We start from the raw sequence: 27,160 nt of genomic DNA on the forward strand, positions 1-27,160 counted from the left end.
AGTAATGTCTAAACAGAATCTGTGAAGCAAAATATGAGTCACAACATCTTTTGTTAGTTTTCTACATGTATTTTTATAATCTAACCCTTCACACAACCTGGGTCCAAATTTGCATGTTACCTTATAGGAGCAGTAGTGTTTTCCAGCTTCCACCATGATTTGGGGGGATTTAGGTATCGACACCATAATTCCCAGTCAAAACCTTGTGCTGACAGGGGATACTCTTCTATTTCAAAATTGTCATATTTGATGTTATCAAATGATGGAGAAATTACTCTTCTTCTGTTTTCCTTGATCCTTGTGAGTACTGGTTCAGCCCTGAAGAAAGAGAAAATAATGAGTATTTCAACACGTATACCCATCAGTTTGCTTCTTCCTTTATGCCCTAGCTATGGGTGAGTGCACAACCATCAATACATTTGGGGGGTGAGGGTGGACTAAAACTTCCACAATCTCCTAGGGAACATGGCTGGAAATAATAATCCGAACTATGATTTGTACTGGACAAACTATGACTTTGTTTAAAATATACATATGTTATTACCTTTTTCAAATATATAAAATACTAACTAAAAAAGAAACAAAGAAATCAAAAGGTGTGTGTGTGTGGGGGGGGGGGGGGATAAAATGATTTCAAATCTTCTCAACAGCAATTAATGCAATATTAATCCATTAAAAATATTGCAGTGCTCCTGTAATACATTACTTCACTACATTCTTTACTGTGGAATAAAATTATTGATAATCAGAGTTCAAAGAAAAATAATTTAGAAGTTATACTACTGAGCATTTTAAGCATTGTACCATCCGAATACCTGTGATCATTTAAAAATATCCAATCTTTCTGTAAATTTGCTAGGAATTATTAATAGTTGATAACAATTCATACTAAAGTTCAGCTATTTCTTATTAATCTTCCTGTACTGTAAATTAAACACCATTGTACATCTTAGCCATATCTGCTTCAATGACATCAATCAAATTACTTCCTTCATTTCCTCATTTAACAACCCTCTAGCTAGCATAACATCAATTATGCTTCTCTTTCTCTCTCCTTTATTCCCCTCCTCCCTCTATACATTCAGGGCACTTCCACATAGCCATATAACCCAGAATATCAAGGCGGAAAATCCCACAATATCTGCTTTGAACTGGGTTGTCTGTGTCCATACTGTAATACATTCCAATTCAAAGCAGAAAATATGGGGTTTTATTCAACTGTTTGGAAGGGGCCTCAGTCTAAGAGCCATGTTGTTTCTATGTGGAAAAATATTTTAAACAATAAATTAACATTAATTTAAAAAATCATCCTCTTTATTTAATTTACTCTTTCCTTAAGACCAAGACGTTGCTACACAATGGACCACCTGTTAATAGCTTAAATCAAGAAAATCAGCTTCAGTTTCAAATTTTCCTCTTAAATCTCATCTTTGGTTTCTTTCAAAGGACCAATAAATGTTCAGCTCAAACAGTGCTGAGGGGAAAACATCTTTTCACCACTTTTAACATAATTTTAAATGACTTCCTGCTATCAATCCACAAATATAAAGTTGAGTTGTTTGAAAATATTTCTCTAGTTTACCCAAAAAGAAAGAAAACTCACAAAAGACATGAGCAATAACTGACATGAATTGCTACTTTTTGCTCTTCGATCCAATTAATTAATATCAGCACAACAGGAATAATTGAAAAATAGAATGCGGTGATTACTTAATTAGGTCTCAGATTATCTTTATGATCTCCCCTACTCCTCTTTTTAAACAGCTACAAAAACAAACAGGGGCATCATGGAGTTAAGAGATAGTTTTGGGAAGAATCCACATTCCCAGCTTATCCAAGGGTAAAAGCACCAGGTAGAATCTGCCTCCCATTTCAATGGTATATTCTCAATGTTATTACTCTTCAGTTATATTGAAAAACTGCTCATATCCTCAATGAAGCCCAGCCCAGCCAATTTCCTCTCTTGGCAAGCCTAATATAGGTATTTTCTTTAATATGGGAGATAAACGTTCATATTAATCAGGAATGTTTTGAGCAATTGACAATGTTTTTTGTTATTTGCCATCAAGAAGGATACTTGCTGACACATCTTGCCTATGCAGAAGTGAAGTCTGGAATCTTTTCAAGTTTTATGTAGGTATCACCTTCAAAGACTGCAATCCCAAGTTCTCTCAACAGATAAGGGTAAGAATAATGCCTCATTCTCTCATACATTTTCAGCCATTCCCTTAGGAAGTTGTAGAAATATACCGGTATCTGTTTTTTTTTAAATCTCCCAGAATTTCTTTTTCTGTTGTATGACCCTGACTCCCATGTTAATCTCCAAATATATTAATGAAATTAGCACAGCATTCTAAATTTTAGAATGTTGTTAAAAGTGTCATTTTGTACTTCGAAATCCCCAGCTCTGGTTGCTATCTTCTCACTTAGTTAAAACATGATTTATGATCCCTTTATCAGGAATTATGTGCAGGTGAAAATGTATGAGAACAGTAATACAACTTTACACGTACAATAATTCCCTGAGCCATTTGTATACATTATCTGAATTAATTTTATCAGTTCAATAAGCTCTAGAAGAGAGTCTTCAGCACATTTGCATGATCCAAACCAAACTTCGCTCAAACAATTCAAACTAAATATATTTTTAGACATCCCTGAATATGAATCAACTGTTTCAGTGCTGTGTTCCATGAGGTCAATGAAGTTCAGCAATTGATGTCAAGAGTTCATGACCTTAACTATTAATATAGGCAACCTCTTTCGTATAGATTCAACCTGCCATGCTTTATATCTGTAGATTGCAATGGTGGCATGTGGCGCACAGCAGCATTTTGAATCTCCATTTTCTATTCCATTTCCTTTTGGAAATCTAACACTTGCTTTAATTAATAGAAGATTTACTATTTGGGAGACAGTACTTGGGTGAGTGAGAAATCACCTGTCATGTCCCATCACCTTTCTCTTTCTCATCTTGCTCACTGTTGTCTGTAGCACACATTGGTTCGAATTGGTGAAACTGAATAAATTATGAATCAAGTATTACATAGTTTCAAGTTTGGCCATATGACTACAAGAGAAAGCCAACTCAGAGAGAGGGCAAGAACCTTCTTACTGACTCAAGAAGAAGAAACGGTTTCATGGCTGCTTTCCACCCCAGCCCTCCAGCACTAAAGACTTGTGAAAGCTTTCAAAACAGCATCCTTCCTTTTGGCCCAAATTAAGATGCATTCATTAGTCCTCTAATCAATGGCTAAAACTTATATTGGGTTTAATAATAAGTAGAAAATAATTATTTGCGAGTTAAGAATATTTTACCCATCGTCTATATTTAACACATCATTAACAGAACTCTATGTAACACTTTCCTGAACTTTATGGACAGTGGGAAACAAATTCACAAAATGATACAGATTCAGATGCAGCAAGGTACATACCATCCTACATTGAATTCTACATGGGCATCAAAGAGTGCAACTACTGGAGCTGTGGCTGCCCTCCAGCCACTAACACGAGACCGAATGAGCCCTTCTTGCTTGTTGTGTCGAACCATCTTGATGAACCCAGGCTTCTGTGTGTTCACCTCATCAACATATCCTTTTAGCTTCTCTTTGAGTTCTTCTATATAAGGAATACAAAGATGGTTAAGAATATTAATCAAGCTTCCAAGAATCATAGAATCATAGAATCATAGAATCAAAGAGTTGGAAGAGACCTCATGGGCCATCCAGTCCAACCCCCTGCCAAGAAGCAGGAATATTGCATTCAAACCACCCCTGACAAATGGCCATCCAGCCTCTGTTTAAAAGCTTCCAAAGAAGGAGCCTCCACCACATTCCGGGGCAGAGAGTTCCACTGCTGAACGGCTCTCACAGTCAGGAAGTTCTTCCTCATGTTCAGATGGAATCTCCTCTCTTGTAGTTTGAAGCCATTGTTCCGCGTCCTAGTCTCCAAGGAAGCAGAAAACAAGCTTGCTCCCTCCTCCCTGTGGCTTCCTCTCACATATTTATACATGGCTATCATATCTCCTCTCAGCCTTCTCTTCTTCAGGCTAAACATGCCCAGTTCCCTAAGCCGCTCCTCATAGGGCTTGTTCTCCAGACCCTTGATCATTTTAGTCGCCCTCCTCTGGACACATTCCAGCTTGTCAATATCTCTCTTGAATTGTGGCGCCCAGAATTGGACACAATATTCCAGGTGTGGTCTAACCAGAGCAGAATAGAGGGGTAGCATTACTTCCTTAGATCTAGACACTATGCCCCTCTTGATGCAGGCCAAAATCCCATTGGCTTTTTTTGCCACCACGTCACATTGTTGGCTCATGTTTAACTTGTTGTCCACGAGGACTCCAAGATCTTTTTCACACGTACTGCTCTCGAGCCAGGCTTCACCCATTCTGTATCTTTGCATTTCGTTTTTTCTGCCAAAGTGGAGTATCTTGCATTTGTCACTGTTGAACTTCATTTTGTTAGTTTTGGCCCATCTCTCTAATCTGTCAAGATCGTTTTGAATTCTGCTCCTGTCCTCTGGACTATTGGCTATCCCTCCCAATTTGGTGTCGTCTGCAAACTTGATGATCATGCCTTCTAGCCCTTCATCTAAGTCATTAATAAAGATGTTGAACAGGACCGGGCCCAGGACGGAACCCTGCGGCACTCCACTTGTCACTTCTTTCCAAGATGAAGAGGAAGCATTAGTGAGCACTCTCTGTGTTCGTCCACTTAACCAATTCCAGATCCACCTCACCGTAGTTTTGCCTAGCCCACATTGGACTAGTTTCCTTGCCAGAAGGTCATGGGGGACCTTGTCGAAGGCCTTACTGAAATCCAGGTATGCTACATCCACGGCATTCCCTGCATCTACCCAGCTTGTAGCTCTATCGAAGAAAGAGATCAGATTAGTCTGACATGACTTGTTTTTGATAAATCCATGTTGACTATTAGCGATGACTGCTTTTGTTTCTAAGTGTTTGCAGACCACTTCCTTAACAATCTTTTCCAGAATCTTGCCCGGTATCGACGTGAGGCTGACCGGACGGTAGTTGTTTGGGTCATCCTTTTTTCCCTTCTTGAAGATTGGGACCACATTGGCCCTCCTCCAATCTGCTGGAACTTCTCCCGTTCTCCAAGAACTCTCGAAGATGGTTGCCAATGGTTCCGAAATGACTTCCGCTAGTTCCTTCAATACTCTGGGGTGTAGTTGATCTGGCCCTGGGGACTTGAACTCATTAAGAGCGGCCAGGTATTCCTGAACGACTTCTTTCCCAATTTGGGGTTGGATGTCCTCCAAACCCTCATCCACTCCATCTTGCTGAGGTTGAAAACTCTCTTTTTGTGAGAAGACTGAGGCAAAGAAGGCATTAAGTAGTTCTGCCTTTTCCCTATCCCCTGTCATCATTGCCCCATCTTCTCCTCGAAGAGGTCCTATCGCCTCCTTGTTTTTCCTTTTTCTACTGACATAAGAATAGAAGCCCTTTTTATTGTTTTTAATGTCCCTGGCAAGTCTGAGCTCGTTTTTTGCTTTAGCCTTGCGGACCTTTTCCCTACAGGTGTTGGCTATTTGTTTGAATTCTTCTTTGGTGATTTCTATATCAGAGAATAAACAATTATTATACAATTATTATACAATAAACAATAAACAATTATAATAAACAAGCATACATCTATATCAGAGAATAAACAATTCAGCAGTTGGTGCTTTTTGTACACAAGCTATAAAGGAAGGGGGCCTTGAAAGTGGCATGTTTCACTTAACTACACAAAAGGCAACAATTTAGCTGAAAATGAGAGCATCTGAAAATATAATTGGCTGTCATATCTGTTCAAAGGACCAGATAAAAAGAAAGATAAATACATAGACAAAGATAATGCTGAAGTTACATTATAGAATCATAGAATCATAGTGTTGGAAGAGACCTCATGGGCCATCCAGTCCAACCCAATGCCAAGAAGCAGGAAAATCGCATTCAAAGCACCCCCGACAGATGGCCATCCAAGCCTCTGTTTAAAAGCCTCCAAAGAGGCTTTGTATTTTGCAATTATTAATAAACATCTGTTCCCAAGATATCTCAACAACACAAGGGTCAGGATGGCTGCTTTAAGATATTTCAGAAGCCCTTTTGAATGTACAACTACCACGAGAAGCTAATTTTGTGGGAACCCAAGACAGGAACTCCTGTTCTTTAAGTCCCTGGTGTGGTGGGAATTTATTATTTATTTAGAGTACTTATAACTTACTATCCAGCAGCAAAGGCATCCTGCCCTTGAGCATAAATGAGAGCAGACACATCAGGAAAATAGAATAGCCAGTTTGGGGGGGGGGGGGGGGAGGAGGGAGGGTTAAGTCCAGCAGTTCTTCTCTTTCAAGGCTATAGACGTGGCAATTGGGATGGAGAGAGGGCATTTCATCTGTTTCTGAACTTAACAACAACAACAACAACAACAACAACAACACTTTATTTATATTCTGGCCTTCTCACCCCGAAGGGGACTCAGGGTGGACCACAATACATATACACAGCAAACATTCAATGCCGCTTTGTATAGACAATACACAGACAGACAGAACAGAAGGAGGTGGTTTGTTTTAGCTGTTTTGGTGCCATGGAAGGTTGGGCTTGAGTCCAGGGGGTGCTGTTGCTCTATACTCTATGACGAAAAGCCATCAGGACTTCCTCCCTCCTTTTGGTTGCCCAGCATTTTCTGATCTTCTTTCTTTATGGCATCATAAAACACCTCCCCCACTTTTAGCAGTACCTAATTTCTCTAAGCACAGCTAAAGCTGTTTTCGAATTGCTTAGGTAAGCAATGAGCTAGGCTTACAGTTGGCAGCTCATGCCAACCCGGAGTTTTGAACTTGCAACCTTTTGGTTGATAGATCTTATAATTGCTGATGATTTACCAGCTGTGCTAAAACTTAGACATGCTGTTATCGTACCCATTGCTTCTTCTCTCTCTCTGCTGTCAAGATAGTGGCAATTAAGATAGAAGAATGTGACCTAGACTTCTATATGGAAGCACATTTGACCTAAAAAGCACAAACAAGATCAACTCAGTGTGACAGCCTTATATTTTCCATTAAACATCATATTCCCATATTTTATTCTCACACCTTTCATATAGATTCCTTCTGTGCCCTCATACTGAACCTCCCTCCCTGTAGCTGCTATTTGGTACCCTATAAATTGCATGGCAGTAGGGAACGGGATTTTTAGTAAAGGCAAATACATTCCCTTTGCTCTTCTGCATAGTTGCAATACTGATTTAACTCAGTGGAATACATGTCTGAGTAAACAATTCAAAGAGCTCTGCCAGATACACAACCCAATCAAATCCCCTAAAATACCTTATGATAAGGCAATTATTTATAGCTAAAAGTTGAATGACTGAGTTACTCAGTAGCAGTCTGTCCATTTATCTCTTTGAAATCTGAAATCTATCCATTGCCACAGACACATCCCTTGGAGAAATCATAGCAATATGAAGATCCTGAATATTCCCATGTACACATCTGCTAGAGCTGGTCATTATGTTGTGCTGGCACATACCACACCCTAAGCATTTCTTCACAGTGCAAGATGCCATTCAGCATGAGCTGTTGATCAAAACCATAGTCCTTCATCACAGCAAAAGGGAAACTCCTTATTTTAAAATAAATGTGCCGTGTTTGTTTCATTCCAAAAAAGCAGGAATAATGAACAAAGTCTAAGCTCTAAAAATCAGGAGGTCAGCACTGTGCAGGTATAATACATAGGAATAACTGTCATAGTGAAGGAACATACTGAATACGTGGAACTGAAGCAAGCATGAACCTGATGTTTTCTGTCATAACCGATGCATAACCAGCTGTACTTTGTTTGTTAAATGTGCACATCAATCCACTGTCTTTACCAATATCCTACCTTTTGTGGCAAAGACCATACAAAAACATCTGTAACACCACTATGACACATTACATTATGCCGTCATTCATTCATTCACTCGATGCATAACTTTCCACTGAAAAAGTGCCTTAGAAAGTTACTGAAAGGAGACAAAATTACTATAAATAACATATAAATATAAAAATAATTCAACAATAAAACAGTCCAGCCACAACTCATGAACACGGAAGAATTATAGAGTTATAATTACTCATGCAAGGAAGTAAATGAAACATTTCTAATGCAAGTGAGAATTTGCTTAGCTCCATCAGCATAATCAGCATTTTAGAGACATAAAATAAGGATTGCTTTTCATCAGCATGAATGCTAACCACATTCCTACCATAAAAGCTCTACAGCTCTATAATACAGAATCTTATTAATTAATATACTCAGTGTCTAAATATTAGTTCATATGCTCCATGTAAGTGACTCGATGAACCAATTTACTTTTGCAAATTAAAACTAAAGCAACAGAGAAAACAAACTAGACGTTAAGGTACATAACAATGTCCTTTTTAAAAACATGAAGTAAACAAAGAGTCATTTTTTAAAAATCCATTATAAAATAAACAATGTTACATATGGAAACTGAGAGAAAATGAATTATTTATGCACCTTTGTATTTGTATTTTCTTTGCTCTGAAATAAATGTTTAGTTCTCAGGCTGGTTCTACTTTTATTTTTCTCCACAGCTAAACAATGAAACTCTATGAGGGATGGAGTCTAAACAAGTTGAATCAATTTTGCAGCTATCGCCTTCAACTGCAAAATACCTTTTAGTAGGTGCTGATGTTTCATTAAAAGATGGAATTTGGTGAGAGTCTCTGCCCTTCCCTTCAGGTAATACGAGATGCTTCTAAGTGAATTCTTATCTCAGCTGGCTGCAAATTCAGCACCATTCACTCTCTCTCCACTTTTACTAAGAACAATAACATAATTTGTATCAATTTTGGCTACGCACTTCTGCCACTGGGGACAGAATAACCTAATTCAGAGTGAGGACATAGTTCTGTATTAACTTCTTTGCTGTCAGTGATATCAAAAGGAAGATGATTCATAATGCTTTATGGACACAACACAGAAGAAAGTTCTATTTTCAGAGAAAAAGTAAAAAGGCCAAATGTGGCTGTTAAATAGTGAAGAAAACAAGTTTTTGAGAATCTTTTGCAAAAACATGGGAATTGAGAAAGAAGCTGAAATGCGTAAAATAAAAAATCTTTAGTAATTGTAATAGGCAAGAATGATTTATTATTTAACATCAGAAAGAAAGGATGCATTCAGAAGACTACTCAAAATGCAAGCTTCCTTCACTTCAATAGAACCTGTTCTCATTATTTAAGTCAGATTTACTTATCCTGGACCCAATGGTCATGACGTCTTGCTCTGCACCTCCCCTATGTTCTTTACTATTTGTTCACACTGTTATTAGCTACAAAGAAGTAGAAACAACAGGCAGCAACTTCCAGGAGAGCCTGGAAGTGTTTCAGTTTCCATTAAAATGGAGAATGGACTCTGGGTTCTCTTTTGTCTGGAGGAAAGCCTCCTCAGTGCATTAGCACTTCCTGTTTCACATTTTGAAAGATCTGTATTGTATTGAGTTCAGGACATTTGGGAAAGGAGCAACACCTAGAGTTTTACATTTAATCATGTTCCAATTAGAACCTTTGCAGGACTCAACTTGCTTTGGAGGTGAGAGTGCAACTATAATTGATAGTTGAGCAAGGGCAGATGAACACACACAGTTCTACTATTTTTAAAAATGGAAATTTTCAGACAAACAGCCATCAATGGAATATTTCAGCTTTGATACAGAGTGTTTGTTCCTTAGATATATTTTATTTTTCCCTCCTTTGGTTGGCTGTTTTTCACAAAAAGATGGATAAGTGATTCTAGTATACTCAAGTCCAGAAGAATTCCTCTTTTTCTCTTGTCTCTCTCTCTCTATGTAGCTTTGTCAACTAAAAACACTGTGTTTATTGTAACATTCAAGCGTTTACCTTGATGCACAGACTTTCAGTATCAAGCCAAATGCAGAATAACAATGCATTACTGAAAAACACAGCATACTGTCTCAAAGACTTTAAGATCAATACCTCCAGCAGGATCGTTATTTGTTCAACGTGCATTCAAGGACTGTTCTGTTTGTTATTTTTATTACTTCAAATTCTTTTCCACTGTTTTATTTTGAATATCTAAACCACATGTGTCAAACTCAACACCAGCAGGTCGAATCTGGCCTTCCATGTCATTTTATGTGGTGCTCTGAATACTGGACCACAACTCTTGTTCTCAGGAGCAGGAGGGATATTAAATTCTTGCTTACTGGTAATAAAGCTATGTTGCTTTAATTTACATTTAATTCATAAAATCATTTGATTTTAATTGCATCTGTTTTATACTCTATTTTAAATAATGTAAACATATTTTATTAGGCAATTTTTACAATGTCTTTCTATATTTTTAATTATATCCCTTTTTACCATCCCATGATGACTTATTTTTGTTTCCCAATATAATACGTGCACACTTCTTTCTATATGTATGTAAGGATTATACAAAACTGTTTGACTTCCGTGTGGTTTGTTAACTATAATAAAGGCATCACTGAATAAAAAACTCCTGTTCCTCATCATTAGACATCATGACTACCATTGATGGGAATTGTAATACAGTAATATCAGGAAGGCTGCAATTTGTTTTATTTAATCAGGATAGTGCAGTTTGAATTTAGATAAATGGATTGTGGATATGATGTCTGATGTTAAGATGCCCTTTAAACTTTCCACAACCTCAGTCCCATTGGGTTGCAATTCCCATTACCCCCCATCTGCATAACATATAATAAAAAGCAATGGGAGTCGTAATTCAATAACATCTGGGGACCCAAGCTGGGTAAAAATATAGGGCACCACCTACTATGTAAAAAAAATAGTTGGCCCTCTGTATCCATGGATTCAACAGCCCTTTGAAGACAACCATAAGGCTTTTGTGGCCCTCAATGAAAATGAGTTTGACACCTCTGACCTAAACCAAACCCTTTGTGTATTCAACCTGAGAAAAAATCTGGGTATGGATGACCTCTCTTTCTCTGTGTGTGATTATGTGAAAAATAAAGAGGGGTATTTAAGTAAAATCTGAAAATTTGTCTTTGCATTTGTTCAGCATGAAATTATACGCAATACTCCATCTTAAGAGATCCTATATCTTCTTTTCTATTTTGTATTAACATGCTGCTTTCCTCTCCAGGATTATGGCTCAGTTGGCAGATGTTCAAACATCTCTTTCTGGATTAGCTATGCTTTTTAAAGCTTTCCGAATTATGTGTTGTGACACAATAGTCTGTCAACTGCAGTGTATAGATGTGTCAGGGGAAAGGTAGGTTGGTTGTAATCCTTGCTAGTTAATTTCATTCATTTAATTTACTTTGGTTACTTTGAGGTCTGTTGTGCCCCAATACATTTTGTTATGATTTATGTATGTACCCATATCTCTTATAAAACTGAATTACTGTGTCACAAAATGATGCATGTCTAAAAACATGTCACCAACATGAAATGGTTGGAATGCTCTCCTCTAACTAAATGAATTTATCATCAGAAATATACAACACTGATTTTTCTTATACAACAGCCAGGATACCCAGAGGACTTTCAATATTATTGCAGAAATACATGTCAGTTTTGGAAAGCACAATATCACTCAGGACTGGCAGAAAGGAATTATCTCTAGGAAGGTGGGGGAGTATTGCATCTTTTCCACCTTTAGTAATGATATGTGTTTTGATTGCTTCTTAAAACAATGCTTGCTTCTTAAAACAATGCAGTTTATGTTGCTGTTGATGACTATGATGGTGAATGCAAAACTGATGCAAACATATAAAGCATAAGAGATCAACTGGTACCAGTTTTTGTGATTTTCCCCCTCTAGTTGCCTCATTCTTGATACAAGAGTATAGATATTCTTTTTCTTTGAGGTTTGGCTTCTCTCCCTATAGCCTACAGAATGGACTTATTTTCTGCTTCTCGGTGTCTCCCCCTTCTGGCAATTTCTAATTGTGTCTAGAATTTAGCGAGACAAATATGGAAAATCTATAGCTAGACAGCTTTTTAATGTTTTTTTTCCTCTGGAGGAAGGAAACACCTTGCCCCTGAGGAGGTCCCAATCATAATCAGGAAGCCCTTATAGTAACATTGAGGAATGGTTGCAAATACAGTAGTCGTTTGCTTTAATAGTTTATTATCTGCATTTATTTTCTGTTACTGCAATCAATACACTTTGTGTTATCATTTCAAACAAGCAGTGTTCTTTCTCCATGGTTATCCTCAAATCTGTTTTGACAAAGCCTTGAGTGGAGCATGCTTTCCCTTCCCTTCCCTTCCCTTCCCTTCCCTTTTAAAAACATCATCATAACGAGAAAAATAAAGTGAATGCGGCAATGTCAGTATGCCCGTTTGAAGTGTAGTAACAAATAATTTTGTAAATACACATTGTATTTCTCAGGGGGAAAGCTGCAGAGGACAGAATATTTGCTTTGCTCTTAGCAGGCCCGTAGCCAGGATTTCGATTCGGGGGGGGGGGGGGGGGAGGGGGCTGAGTCAGAGTGAAAGAGGGTCTACCCTAGCAAACCTTTTGTATTGTTACCCCAATACCCCCATGCATATGGGATATATTGAGTATGGTGATCAGATCATGATATGAATAAACATAACAGTTTAAATAATGCACCAGTAAGGTCTTTCCGTGAACCACCATGAGAATTTCGGGCTACATGCCCCTCCCCCTGGCTACATGCCTGGCTCTTAGGAGATGTTTCAGAATGTAAAAATAAGAGGAAAGTATAACATAAAATCTGCAATCTTCTCTCTTTTTTAGTAATAAGCAAACAAGGCTCTTTCAGAATTTTTGGTGGCTATAGCAAGGGCAGAAGATGAGAAAGGGAAAAAGCTATAGCATATTCAGAGAAGGGCAACCAAAATAACAACAACAACAAAAATAGTTTCATTTCTAGCCAGCCTCTCCTCACAGCTTGTGGTGGTTACAACATTACTAAAATATGTTGTCACAGTGGGTTAAACCACTGAATTGCTGAACTTACTGACCAAAAGGTTGGCGGCTCAAAGCCAGAGAGCAGGGTAAGCTTCTGCTGTTAAGCCCAGCTTCTGCCAACCTAGCAGTTCGGAAACATGCAAATGTAAGTAGATCAATAGGGACCTGCTTCTGCTGGAAGGTAACTGTGCTCCATGCAGTCATGCTGGCCACATGACCTTAGAGGTGTCTCTACAGACAGCACCAGCTCTTTGCCTTACAAATGGAGATGAGCACCACCACCCCACCACCCCTCCTGAGTCGGACAAAACTAGATTTAATGTCAGGGGAAACCTTTACCTTTACTTAAAACATCAATAAACATACAATCATTTTAAAACACTCCGTAAAATAAACATATTAAAGCATACCTCCATAAAATACATATTAAAATACACAAAACAAAAATCAGGCATACAGTGGAGTTTAAAATTCACCATTAAAACTGGGTAGACCTGCTGGAAGAGATACATGTTCACTTGTATCTTAAATTCTTACAGCTGATGCAGCTGTTGGAACTCTACTGGCAAGTCATTCCACAGTCATGGAAGCTGGGTATGTTTAGTGTGAAGAAGAGAAGTTTGAGAGGTGACATGATGACCTTAAATATCTGAAAGGATGTCACACTGAGGAGGGGACAAGCTTGTTTTATGCTGCTCTAGAGAGTAGAATGGATTGGAATGGGCAACGGATTCAAATTGCAGGGAAAAAAAGATTCCACCTGAACATTAGGAAGAACTTCCTGATGGCAAGAGCTGTTCAACAGTGAAATATGCTGACTTGTAGTGAGGTGGAGTCTCCCTCTCTGGAGATTTTTAAGCAAAATCTGGATGGCCATCAATTGGAGGTGTTTTAATTCTGTGTTCCTTAATGTAAGGGGTTAGACTGTGGTCTCTTCCAATTCTCTGATTCCATGAGTCTATGAGTCTACACAGAAAGGCAATATTCTGTCCTTTCTCTCCTTTACCCCATGCTGAATTAATTCAACACAAACTACTTTTTCACTTGCCACCTAGTTTGCAGTAGTGGAAGTAAGTTAAAGCAGAAGAAAGAGAGAGAAGCCAGGGCATTTTAAAAGCAATTTAAAAGGTGAGATAACAGAAGACTAATTTAGAATTGACTCTTCAAATTAAGACTGTTGAAATGTATGCTGTTTGAGGTTTCAAACACAGCAGCAAAGTTAATGTAGAATCTGGCCCTGTTATTTAAGGAATTTATAATGCAATAACATGCTCTTTATTTGCTTCCCACCTAGGGAAGTTAAGATTCCACTTATGGGTTTTTATAGAAACAATAAGAAAAAAATAAAAGTTTTGCATGTCGCATCAAGTGATGTAAATGAATATCGAAACCCAATGTAAGTCAGCAATACCATCACAGTTATCAAAAATAAGTGCAGTGCCTCATTGAAACACATATTGTTTCAGCTAGATTCCAATTAAGTTTCATTTCCAATTACTTTAATATACTCTCATTCCCAGAACTGAAATTTCTTTTCTTCATTGCTTTAAATGATCACATTTGCAAAAGATGAACTGTCTATGCTGCAATCTCACACAGTAATTTAGTAATTTTCTTCCCTTCTTTAAAAATATTATATTTATTAATGAAAATACAAAGAACTAAAACACAAACTCATTAAAAATAAAATAGGATAAATAAATGTTGATAAATTCAAAATAATAGCACTGTCACTTTGGTAGCAGATTGTAAACCCAGTCTTGCTCCCAACACATACACACACCTCAAATCTGCCCCAGAGAGTTAAGAAACCAAAGAGCATTCAAAATGTCTAAGTCACACACATACTGGACAGAATCACATTGAAAATAGTGTACCACCTGATGAGGGTGACATGTGGGTACATTTGTGGATGTATCCTTATGTATGTTGAATGAGGTGTAAATTCCTAGGGTGTCAGTGTCCTATCCTGCAGCTCTCTAGAGACGAAAATTGGTAAAACTTATTTTTAGTTGCTCAAATGCCTTTTGTTACTCAATGTGACCTCAAGCATGCATGCAGTCAGAAACTTCATGATAAAAAAACTCACTGGAAAGTCCATAATCAGCCAAAAAATTCACTCCAGCTGAGCAGTGTATGGGTAGGATCAACATGTGGAACACATGTGAGGACAGAGCTATAGCTAGAAAATTTGAATACACAATTCAGATGGAAGGTAAACAACTATCTTCCCTGAAGAGGAAATTGCATTTACTTTCCTGCTTTGCCTTGAACTGTTGTATTATGCAATTGATATTGGAATGGCCTTAGACTTTGAACTCTGGATGGCGTGTTTAACCTTGAATGTATTTTAATCATGCTGATTACATTATAATAAGCATGATTATATTAAACTAAACCATTTAAGATGAATGTTGTATGTTTTAAGGCATTGCCTAGGTGCCATTTGTAAGCCACCTTGAGTCCCCCTCCAGGGTAGAGAAAGGCGAGGTAGAAATAAAGTAAGTAAGTAAATAAATAATGTAGATCCTTTTTTGATATGATGCTTCTGTGCTGTGCATCTCAATGGAGAAGGAAGAAAAAAAAATCTTGCATTGGATTAATCCAATCTATGGATTTGTGTGGACCATTTCAGCTTCCAGCCAGTTCCTGGAGCATCTGTGTAGACACTCTGGAGCAAAACCGTGAAGAGATCTCCTCTGTGAAGAGATCTCCTGAATCGGAAGAAATGGCTGTGTGGGAGCACCTCAGAATTTCATATCATTACATGCTGTAATCCTGATCCAAAATAAATGGTTAGAAATAATTGCTGCTAGCTGGAGAGAGAAAGGTGTTTGACAAAGGTGACTGAGGTAGATGCCCTGACTTTTTTTCAGTTGTTTCTAATGTTTAACAGTGGGTCAATGGAAATGGAGAGTGAATGTATAGTTGCGAGTAGAAAACTCAGGCTCTGTGAAGCAATGGAGGTAGGGAGGTCTCTGGCTCTTTCCTTCTGCTCAGGTCTGCTGGTTCTTCTCCAAGGAACTTATCTGCCATTGCCCCCCCCCCCCCTCCTCACAAAATATAAAGTGATATTTAAGCTCTGTCTACAACGATCATTTAGTGCAGTTTGAAGCTAGCTTAAAACTGCTGCAGTAAGACAACAAACACCCCAAAAAAGTGAGTGTGCAAAAGAAAGTCCTTAAGTGCTGTGTTTTTGTTTTGTACAATCACCATCCAGGCCTCAAACCAGTTCCAGGATTTCCTATGTAATCATCTGAACAACATAAACACTTTCTTCAATACTGTTTTGAAATTGTATTAAATGTTCAGTGTAGATGGGTGTCTAAAGGTCAGAAAGCATAAATGTCAACATGTAGTATTAGACATGTAAACAACAATGGTGATGCTTCTCACATTAGTAAACTATCCAGCGCCCCTCTCATCACCACAATCTAGATTATAAACACATAGGACAATATCACATTAATGTTTTGAAGCAGAGATCCTCACTTTCCAATCATGTAGCTGCCTTCTGCAGAATTCTGGGAATTCTGGGAATTCTCTTCCATTTTATGCCGTAAGATACTAATATAGATACATCTTTTTTAAACGAGAATAAGGATAAATTGTTCCATCTACTGACAAAAGGAAAACAGAAATATGAGTTTGTCACAGTCCAGTGATTATTTGCTAAGTCATAACTGCTTCTCGATCTGTGAAATCAGAGAATCATTGAACAAGTTAGAAGAGACCACACGGGCCATCTATTGCCTCTGACAGATGGCCATCCAGCCTCTGTTTAAAAACTTCCACCACACTCCAAGGCAGAGAGTTCTACTGTTGAACAGCTCTCTTGGCCTGGAAGTTCTTCCTAATGTTCTGGTGGAATCTCTTTTAATTTGAACCCATTGCTCCAAGTCCTAGTTTCCAGGCCAGCAGAAAACAAGTTTGCTCCCTCTTCCTTATGACATCCTTTCACATATGTATAGATGACTAACATGTCTCGTCTCAGCCTTCTCTTCTGCAGGGTAAACATATCCAGTTCTTTAAGCTTATCTTAGGACATGGTCTCCGGATCTTTGATCATTTCAGTTGCCATCCTATGGACGGACACCTTCCAGTTTGTCAATATTTTTTTAACTGTGGTGTCCAGAATTAGACACAGTATTCCAGGTGACTTCTGACCAAAGTAGAATAGAGGGACACCATGACTTCCCTTGATCTAGACACTATACTCCTTTAGGTGCAACTCAGAATCCCATTGACTTTTTTAGCTGCTGCATCACACTGTTGGCTTATGTTCAACTTGTTGTCCACGAAGACTCCAAGATCTTTTTCACATGGACTGTTGTTGGGCTTGGAGTCACTCATTCTGTACCTTTGCGTTTCATTTTTTTCTGCCTAAATGTAGTATCTTACATTTGTCCTTGTTGAAATTCATTTTGTTAGTTTTGGCCCAGATCTCTAATCTGTTAAGGTCATTTTGAAATCTGATCTTGTCCTCTGGAATATTAGCTATCCCTCTCAATGTGTTGTCGAAGGCTTTAATACAGCCTGAAAAACTTACAGCAACCTATCCATCCCAATTTGGTGTCATCTCCAAACTTGATAAACCAGTCCTCTAAACCTTCATCCATGTCATTAATAAAGATGTTGAACAGTACTAGGCCCATGACCGAACCCTCTTTATGGCATTCCACTAGTCACTTCTTTCCAGGATGTAGAGGAACCTTTGGTGAGCACCTCTCGGTCACTTAACCAATTACAGGTTTGGTCGCTTAACCAATTACAGATCCACCTAATAGTAGTATTGCCTAGCCCACACGTAGCTAGTTTGCTTGCAAAAATGTCATGGGGGACTTTGTCGAAGGCCTTACTGAAATCAAGATATGCTACATTCATAGCATTCCCTGCATCTACCAAGCTTGTAAGTATATCAAAAAATGAGATAAGATTAGTCTGGCATGACTTGTTTTTGAGAAATCCATGTTGACTTCTAGTAATCACAACATTCTTTTCTAAGGTATGCAGACTGAATCCTTAATGATCTGCTCCAGCATCTTCCTTGGTATTGATGTTAGGCTGATGATAATTGTTTGGGTTGTCTTTTTTTCCCCTTCTTGAAGATAGGGACAACATTTGCCCTCCTCCAGTCTGCTGGGAGTTCTGTTCTCCAACAATTCTCCAAGACTATTGTCAGTGGTTCTGAAATTGATTCTGGTAGTTCCTTCAGTACTCTTGGATGTAATTCATCTGGTCCTGGAGACCTGAATTCATTTGGAGTAGCCTGGTATTCCTGGACTACTTCCTTACTTATTTTGGGTTACATTTCCCTTATTACCTCGTCCACTCCGTATTGCTCAGGTTGAACACCAACCTCCTTTTGGTAGAAAACAGAGGCAAAGAAGGTGCTGAGCAACTCTGCCTTTTGCCAATCCCCTGTTAGCATTTCACAACTTTCTCCATACAAAGGTCCTAATGTTTCCCTTTTCTTCCTTTTTCTACTGACATAACCAAAGAACCGCTTTTTATTGGTTTTAATCTATCTGGAATCTCTCTGAGTTCATTTTGTGCCTTAACCTTACGAACGTTTTCTATACATATGTTAGTTATTTGTAGCTCTCCCTATTCTTATTACTTAATACTAGAATTTACACATCCGAATACATTCAAAATGCGTCTATTTCTGCATTTCCAACCAAGCACAATATTACATAAAACTCCGGTACTGTTGCTATTTAATCAGTGAGTGATCTTCTACTGAACACAGGAAGCAAACAATCTAATCAAATCCCTTGAAGCCCAATACTTTCTGTGGTCATTTGCAAAATGGATTTTTTTTTTACAAGCACTGTCTTATTCCTTTTCAAGGTAGCTAAATGGTCCAAAAACAAACAAACAAACAAAAACCAATTCATCTTCTCTGTTTGATGGACAAAGACCCTTTATAGCTTTTGAAAAGTGGACTTACTATCAGTCTCATGAATCAATTACCGTAAAGTCTGGAAAATCAGTTTGGAGCTGTAACTTTTCATACTTCACAGGTAAGATCAGTGGGAGAGTAAATTAGCCTTCTTAGGGTTAAAGTATGCAAAGGAGCAAAGGCTGTTTCCAATCAGATGTTGCTTGAGACAAACAATGAGAACACTTTCTGCCTTATACGGTACTTCTGCAGAGGCTCTTCACATTTGCAGAGTTCATTTTTGCAGAATTAATTACTATGTTTTCTCTAATTCTTCTAGCTTGGCTCTATGGTCGAATTCCACCATACAGTTGCACTGGAGGACCTAGTGATTCCAAGAAAGAACACCTCTTCAAGCATTTTTATGTCCTCCAGCATGATTCCAGGACTGTTCTCTCAGGTAAAGAAATTCACAGTTTCCCCACTTTTGCACGGGTCAGACATCCCTGGATGTGGAAAGCAGACTGTATTGTGTGAGGTCTAAAGGTTTTAGGAAAATAACTAATACACGCAGACTTATAAGATATGCATCTATCTACCTGAAGAATTCCAGCTCATGAATTGGAAGCATAGGAGCATCACTAGGGACTTGTCCTACTAAAATTCCTTGTGTTACGCACAATACTTGATATGCTACTGTATGAAATTGCACGGTATTTGCTATTTTTACATTTTTTAACCCTCTGGTCACTTTGTCATGCATAAGTGATGATCTCCAATGTTTCCATGACAAGCACATAACTCCATTTTTTTAAAAAAGATGAAAGGGACAGGTAGCTTGCTGGGTTTTACAGTATCTTTTAAATTATTAGGGGTTTTATTACTGTTTTAAGTATAATTGGATCAATTTTATTATCATTCATTTTTTTTCCTTTCTGCATTCTATTGTATATGAATATTGTTACACTATTGAGTGCTTTCTGTGAGCCACCCCGCGTTCCTTCGGGGAGATGGTCGTGGGTACAAATAAAGCATTATTATTATTATTATTATTATTATTATTATTATTTTGAAACATTGTGGGCTAAAAGTGAATTACAATATGTATTGGATAGAGAACAACTGTGCACAGATAAATAAGAACTGCTAACTATTTCTCCATACTTTTCAAACTGGCATTAATCTCATTAGGTATGGGAAAGGGGCATCTCTCTCTCTCTCTCTCTCTCTCTTTCCACTTGCATATGATTTAAAATCATCAAGACATGATCTTCTGCAAGTTTGTTGTTTTTTGTGAAACTTCAGATCATTTCTGACTTATTATAAGGTGACCCTATCATAGGGCAGAAATTTCACTGAAGCTAAGATAATGTAACTTGCCCAAGTCAGCCAGTAGGTTTCCATGGCTGAACAGGGATTTGAACCTGGTCTCTCAGAGCCCTTCCAGACTGGTCCTATATCCAAGGAAGTGATCCCAGGTTTTCTGTTTACCCCAGACTATCTGGCAATGGGGATCCATATAATCCAGTTTGAAGCAGAAAACCTGGGATCAGATCCTGGGATATAGGGCCTGTCTGGAAGGGCCCTTAGTGTCCACCACTCAAACCACACCAGCAGCCCGACTGAAGTATCTTGGGCCATGCCTTGAGTAAATTATGGAGCAAAAAGGGAGAAATCCTTCTTAAGTGTGACACTCCCAACTCGAGCATGCCTCCCATACCAGGAACCTGCCCCTGACATACACATTGCAGTCATTTTGGTGCCAGGTCAAAAAATTTAAGATGAGTTGGCACATTCTGATTTATTGTTTCCTAGCTTATATCTGTCTCAATGTTCCATTTGGAGCTTTTTTCTCTTAATTATATCTTTGCTCTGTCTAGTATCTACTAGAAGAAAAAGCCATCCAGAATATGAATAATAAGGAAAATACCAATACAATAAGTGTAGTAAGATGTATTATATTTCTGTGTCTTCTCTTTTGACTTCTTCTTTTGGCTTACTTTTAAATTTTTGGCAATGGCTAATAGCCACCTGAGGGTTTTCTTCTTGCAGTGCTGCATGCAGAGAAAAAACTGGAAATGGGGGGGGGGGGGGGCACAGCTATAGTATCTTGTTTCTTTCATTCAAAATTAAATTCACTGAAGTGCAAAAATAACATATTTTTTACATGAACTGTTCAGGACTTGGAAATTAAAAATAAAAATCAAAGTTTAACACAACTGTGTAGGCATGGGATCCATGATCACTCTTTTTAAATGAGACATCTGACACTGGCTGTGGTGGGATGTGGATTACATCCTATGACAGCAGGCTGATGCCATCAAATGGCTTCTTAATATAAAAGCCATTTTATATTAAATAGAGGAATATGTGGCAAGATGTGTTGCTTCCTTTTCAAAGTGGCTGAGCCTCCAGGGCTACCTCATCCTCTGGCCCTGGTGTTCTCTACATCAGTTACCCTGGCATCAGCTGCTTCCCCTGCTGTTTCTGTTTTCCAGCTAGACTTGTCGTGCTTATGTCTGCTATGTGGAATAGATGCCTTGCCAGTAAAAAACCATGGAGTGAACAACATGTTTTTCCATTTGATTACTTCCTTTTTTCACTAGATTCCAAAACTCATCTAGCTTTCTAGAGGCTCATCTATACAGACCATATATAATGCAGTTTGAAGCTAGCTTCCAACTATGGTGGTTAGAGATGCACACTACTAAAGCATACTTTCTTCCATACCTGGTGGACATGCAAAAAAGTGAAAACATACTGGAAAGACATCCATGGAGAGATTTAAAAAATATTAAAGATTAGAATGAAAATGGAACCTGTTTTTTTTAATTAGGGATGCTGCACCTGGAAAACGAAAAAAGAACCCAAAGAAATACTATTTAATTATTTGAGTACTGCAGCTAGCATAGTGTATATGAGGAGTTGGAAGCTTAAAGAAGTACCTACGTTAGAGGATTGGCAAAATAAGGTACTAGAAATAATGAACATGGATAGACTTACATACTGGATAACACCAAACCATGGAATGCCCAAGAAAGAGATGGAATTAGATGAAGTTAAGGACTATTTCAAGCAATTAAAAATAGAACTCCTAATATAGAACAGAATGGATTATAAAATAGAAGTTCTCAAGATATAAGATATAAAGAATGGGGAAAGTAAAGAGACAGAACAAAAACAGGACAAAGTCTTAAAATAAGAAATCAATGATGAAACAACCACTAAGGAGTAGACAGAAGTCAATAACAATTTTTGTCACTTTTTTCTTTTTTCTTCCCCCTTTTCTCTCTGTTTCTGGCTTTTCCTTTTCCACTGGTTGTCTGTACTCTCTAAAGGACAGAGTATTCTAGTGGGATCTAGATACACTGACGAGACAGATAGGTTTTAGTCTGTCTGAGGGAATTTGCTCACGTCGAAGAACAGATACCCAGTTGGGAAATTCAGTAAGCTTGTTAGGACTTAGGAACTGTTCAAGAAGATTGTGCTGTGCTAACCATATACGCCTTTGTAACTCAAAGAAGAATCCAGTTGTTTGTTCTAGTAATTATAAATAAACTTTGTTCTAGTTCAACTTTACATGAAGTCCTCACATTGATTCATTCTATTAAGCCTGTTCCAGCAAATTCCAACATCTTTTCGCCTCAGATACTTTAGAGGAAGTTGAAGGAAGGGCTGGGGCACAACAAGCTTTACCTCAGACATAACATCAAGTTAAATTCTCAAAATCTATTTGAGTGGTGGCAGTAATACCTCAATACACATTGAGCTTTGTGACAGGTGTCCAGTTGGAGCCTTAGAAAACAAAGTCCTCTACTCCGTTCCTTCAAATTGGTATCAACGGCTGAACGGTCATTCAGTCCAGTTTACATAGGTGAACAGCTGTGGGCAATATAACAGCTGAAGGAACATGAGAGTGTGTGTGCCAGGGAATATATTAGAACTATTATTCCTTGGAGCTCCGGTTACACATACCATCTCATCTGGTCAAAGAATTACAAATTATTTTCTATGAAACTTCTTTTAGTTTTGTATAAAACTAAAAGAAGCATTTCCTAAATAAATTAAATGCATGAGACTTTGTCCACTCTTGAAAGTTGAGCAGGATCTGGATGGGAGACTTCCAAGGCATACTAGGTGCTGCAGGCTACATATAGACTACAGTAATGGCGAAGCACCTCTCTGAATATCCCATATCTAAGAAAACACTATGAAATGCATGGATAACAATATGTCAACAGGTTACTTGATGCCCCCCCCCCTCCTCCAATAGAGCATACACTCTCTGAAATTCAAACCAAAACCCAACATGGGATATCAAAATCTTCAGCTAAATCAACAGTAAGATAAAGACAGACACAAAAACATAATAAGGTTTTCACACAATAAGATCAAGGAATCCTATTGTTTGTAGACCCATGGAGTCCTATTGAGGAGCCCCACTGAATCAGTTGGTGAAACAGATAGATAAAGCCAGCAGATGCAACAACTAATCTCCTGTCAAGAGTAACACTAGTTTTTACTTATTTGGGTCCTTTTGTCTGAAGCCAAAAACATTTGCAGTCAGTGGGGAAAGCATATAGTGTATACACATTTGCAAGAATCAAGGGACCTCTGCAAGGATTAATAGACCCCCTTCCCCAGTAAGCATATTAAAAGAAACTTCAATTTGTCAACTTAAAGAGAAATTCGTACCACAATTATAAAGAAACAATGGAAAGTGAAAAAGAGAAGCATAGCAGGTTTGAAATGTTAAGCAATAAACCAGAAAATATATTCTTGGATTGTGAGATTACTGCACTTTCTTTGCTTTTTATGTAAAATCTGTAGGCTTGAGGACTTGTTTTTAGAGAGATTGGGTTCTTGAGAAAGAGAAAGTAATTCTTGTAGAAGCTGGAGAAAAGTCAATCCATGTAATTATTTTTTAAATGATATTTCATTCTGCCCTACTGAAATGTTTCCTTACAGCAACATCACAGCTAATCTCCACTGAAAAAGAGAAAATACACACACATACACACTCAACTGTATAAAAGCAAGTGTGGGAGGGAGGAGGTTAACACTTTCTGAGGAATTCATTAAACAAGCTTTTCATTTGTAACCACTGGGCTCAACAAGCTGCTTACCGTACTTGAAAATCTCAAATCATTTGGACGCTAAACCCATGAATGCATTACAGATTAGAGTTTCACATTCTTTAAATGAAAGACAGCCACCATTCCATTTGCCAAATAGAAGTATTTTTCCCATTTTTTCCTGTTCTTGGTACCAATTCAATGTGAGATCCCCTGTGTGTAAGTGGGGTCAGCGTTCCACTAAGGTGCGCGCTTCTTTTCTCTTCTTTTGTTTTCCCTGCATACCTGTTCTGACTCTGATAGTAGCACTCTTAACACATACCTGTCCATCAAGAATTCCTAAACTAATATGAATACTATCTCTATTTTTTATGTAGATATGTCACTCTCACACACATTATCATTATTTATTAGCTTATGTGCCTGCTTGGATATTCATTTTCTAATGCTATTTATTAGAAATGATCATTGATAACTTTATGATTTTATGAATTGTTTTGTCAGGCCAATATCTTACTTGCACCCAAGGAAACGCTATACTGAACTCAGTTTAACTAAATGTGAAAGTTTTTCAGAACTTTCAGATAATGAACAAAAACTAGGAATGCCAACCCTGCCTAACCACATTCCCATTCCCTTTCCCTCCATTCTTTGGCTTGAACATTAGTTGTCATGGTTAACAGAAAGCATACTGGATCACACCAGTGCCTTATTTAGTCTGACCTTCTATTTCCCAAGATTAGTTATTTTGGGGTGTATCTACATTGTAGAATTAGAATTGGACACAACTTTAATTTCCAAGGCTCAATGGGATTGAATCATAGGAACTGTAGTTTTATAAAGACTTTAGCCTTCTCTGGCAAAAACCGTTCACTCCTCACCAAACTGAAGGATTCCATAGCTTTGAGTCATGGTAGTTAAAGAGGTCAAACTGCACTAATTCTACAATGTAGGCACACACTTGGATGTCCACAAGCAGGGCACCGGTACAACAGTATCTTCCCACTCCGATTCCTTGGGAGCTAGTGTTTCATGGCACAGCAACCACTGATTTCATTATACTCTCCAAAAAAGAAACACATAGTTGTTCTTTTTTTCAAAGAGATATTCCAGTTCATGTACAATAGCATGAAAATGAAAGCAGAGGGGGGTGGGGGTGGGTGGGAGAGGAACCTTCTAATAAGATTAATTGATTAATTTTACCTATCTGCCTCCCCTTTCTATGGCTGTGTTTGGTATACCAGTAATTCCAAACAATACCAAATTAATTTTCAAAGGGATTGCAGTTTAGCTGTGTAAACCTATACATGTTTTCATGTGAACAGAGAAGGAACTTTAAGAGATCACAAAATGCACTCGCATCATACTTTTCCTAAATCTTATGAAAATTTATGGTTTCTTTTGTATTCCCCTAATACTTAGCCCATGTAACATATTAACCATGATAATTCAAATAAATACTTAATATATGACAACCTCCTCCATGAATTAGCAAGGCCATTTTCCTTTAGGAATGTCTACATTAAAGTTGAGCAATCATGACAGGAACTGTCCCTGTTACTGCTGTAATAGTGCCTACAAGGACTGATAGTACAATACTCTGTTCCATCCCATGCCTTTCAGATCCTCACTTTTGACACATCTGACAAAGGGAATGATGTATGAGCCCACAGGGCATTTTTCTGCCATTTTAAATCAGGGTTCAAAACTGTCTTCACATTGTATGTGTCATCTTGCATCATGTTTTACACCAGAATGCACTTTTTGTTTGAAGGATTTTATTTTCAAAGATCTGATTTAAGTTCATATATCTCAGAAATTGCCACAGACATGCTGTTATCATTCAATTTGATATCTCCTCATTAAAATTACTTAAATGTATTTCACTTGCCAGCATTTTTTTGCAGGTACACCCTGTATTTCAGAATCATTTGCTACATCTCCCGCAACACACTTTTTGCCCTTTTATGGGTGAATGGCTGGTTATTGATATTGTGGGTCCATTCAAATGATGATTTCTATGCAACATATACATCCTTAGTGCCTATAAACTTTATGATGTTTTTCTTCCACTGATATGTTTTTCTTCCAGTGATAATCTAAAAATCTTCCAATGGTCACTGAAATCAAACTGGTACCAAAGTGGCATTTAAAGATCTGTTTCAGCATCATCACACATTTCATTTTTTTGTTTTAGACTTGATTCATAGCCTTATTTGTGCAAGATGTTTTTATATCTTATTTTATAAACATCCCCTCTGCATTCCATTGCAAGCCCTTTGATCTATTTATTTATTACAGTCCACAAACCAGAAAGAAAATAAATCAGATATAGGATGAATCCACATAGGCCATAAAATGCAGCTTGAAGCCATCTCGAGGGCAGTGTATCCATGAAACACATGCCCCAAATGTGTGCATAGAGCACATTAAGGCAGAAACAGCATGTTTAAAAAATCACTAGAAAGTCCAGAATAAGGTGGATAATATGCTGTAGCCAACCAGAATATATACCATACAGAATTCAAAATCAGAACTAAATATGAGTACTTGTCAGGACATGAAAAAATGCTGAAACAAAGCTGGCCAGAAAGTAAATAATTACTCCTCCATGAGGGAAAACACATCATTCCCATGGGAACCCTCACTTTCCTCCTCTTTGTTCTCATTCCCTGTGCCTTGCCATGGTCCAACACTGAGAGATATGGAGATGCACATCAGTGCATCACAATAGATGGGTTAAGAAAGAAACATTCCCGGGTTCAGTTCCAATTAGCAATCACTGGATACTGTAGCCACCATCTCAGCCTCAAACTAGTTCCTGGGTTGTTTGTGTAAGTGCTGCACAGTGAAATCAGTTAATTTTAATCCATCTCCAAACTGCAGTATAGTACCTGTGTAGAAGCATCCATTGTTGCTGTTCCATCGTTTCCGACACTTTGTGACCTCATGGACCAGCCATGCCTAAGCATCCCTAAGTAATCTTAATGACAAAGCAAAGTATAATAGCACACAAGCCCCTACAAAACTATAGGCATTCTAATAAACCTGCAGGTGTGAAGCAGCCTCTAATAAGATCTAACTGACTACACTGTAACTTTCTGGAGCACAAAGATAACAAGTTATATCACCAGTGTTGAGAATTAACCCTAATTTATTCCACTGTCAGAAAAGACAAAAAGGATGGGAAAAAGGAAGGAGTCTAAGGAATGGCCTAGGGGTAGGATGAAT

At 38.0% G+C, this 27,160-nt stretch overlaps 1 protein-coding gene across 4 annotated transcripts in view; it reads right to left on the reverse strand.

Moving 5' to 3' along the window:
* The window catches only part of GALNT18 (polypeptide N-acetylgalactosaminyltransferase 18), a 339,264-nt gene that overhangs the window by 90,150 nt on the left and 221,954 nt on the right, over window positions 1-27,160 (reverse strand). For all 4 annotated transcript variants that reach the window (XM_060766933.2, XM_060766929.2, XM_060766922.2 and 1 more), the window contains exons 4-5: window positions 3,438-3,621; window positions 121-318 (exon numbers count right to left, since the gene is read on the reverse strand). In XM_060766933.2, coding sequence (XP_060622916.2) covers window positions 121-318; window positions 3,438-3,621 — 382 coding nt within the window. The remainder of the gene's footprint in view (window positions 1-120; window positions 319-3,437; window positions 3,622-27,160) is intronic.

The sequence above is a fragment of the Anolis sagrei genome, chromosome 1 (assembly GCF_037176765.1).
Source record: "Anolis sagrei isolate rAnoSag1 chromosome 1, rAnoSag1.mat, whole genome shotgun sequence".
NCBI lineage: Eukaryota > Metazoa > Chordata > Lepidosauria > Squamata > Dactyloidae > Anolis > Anolis sagrei.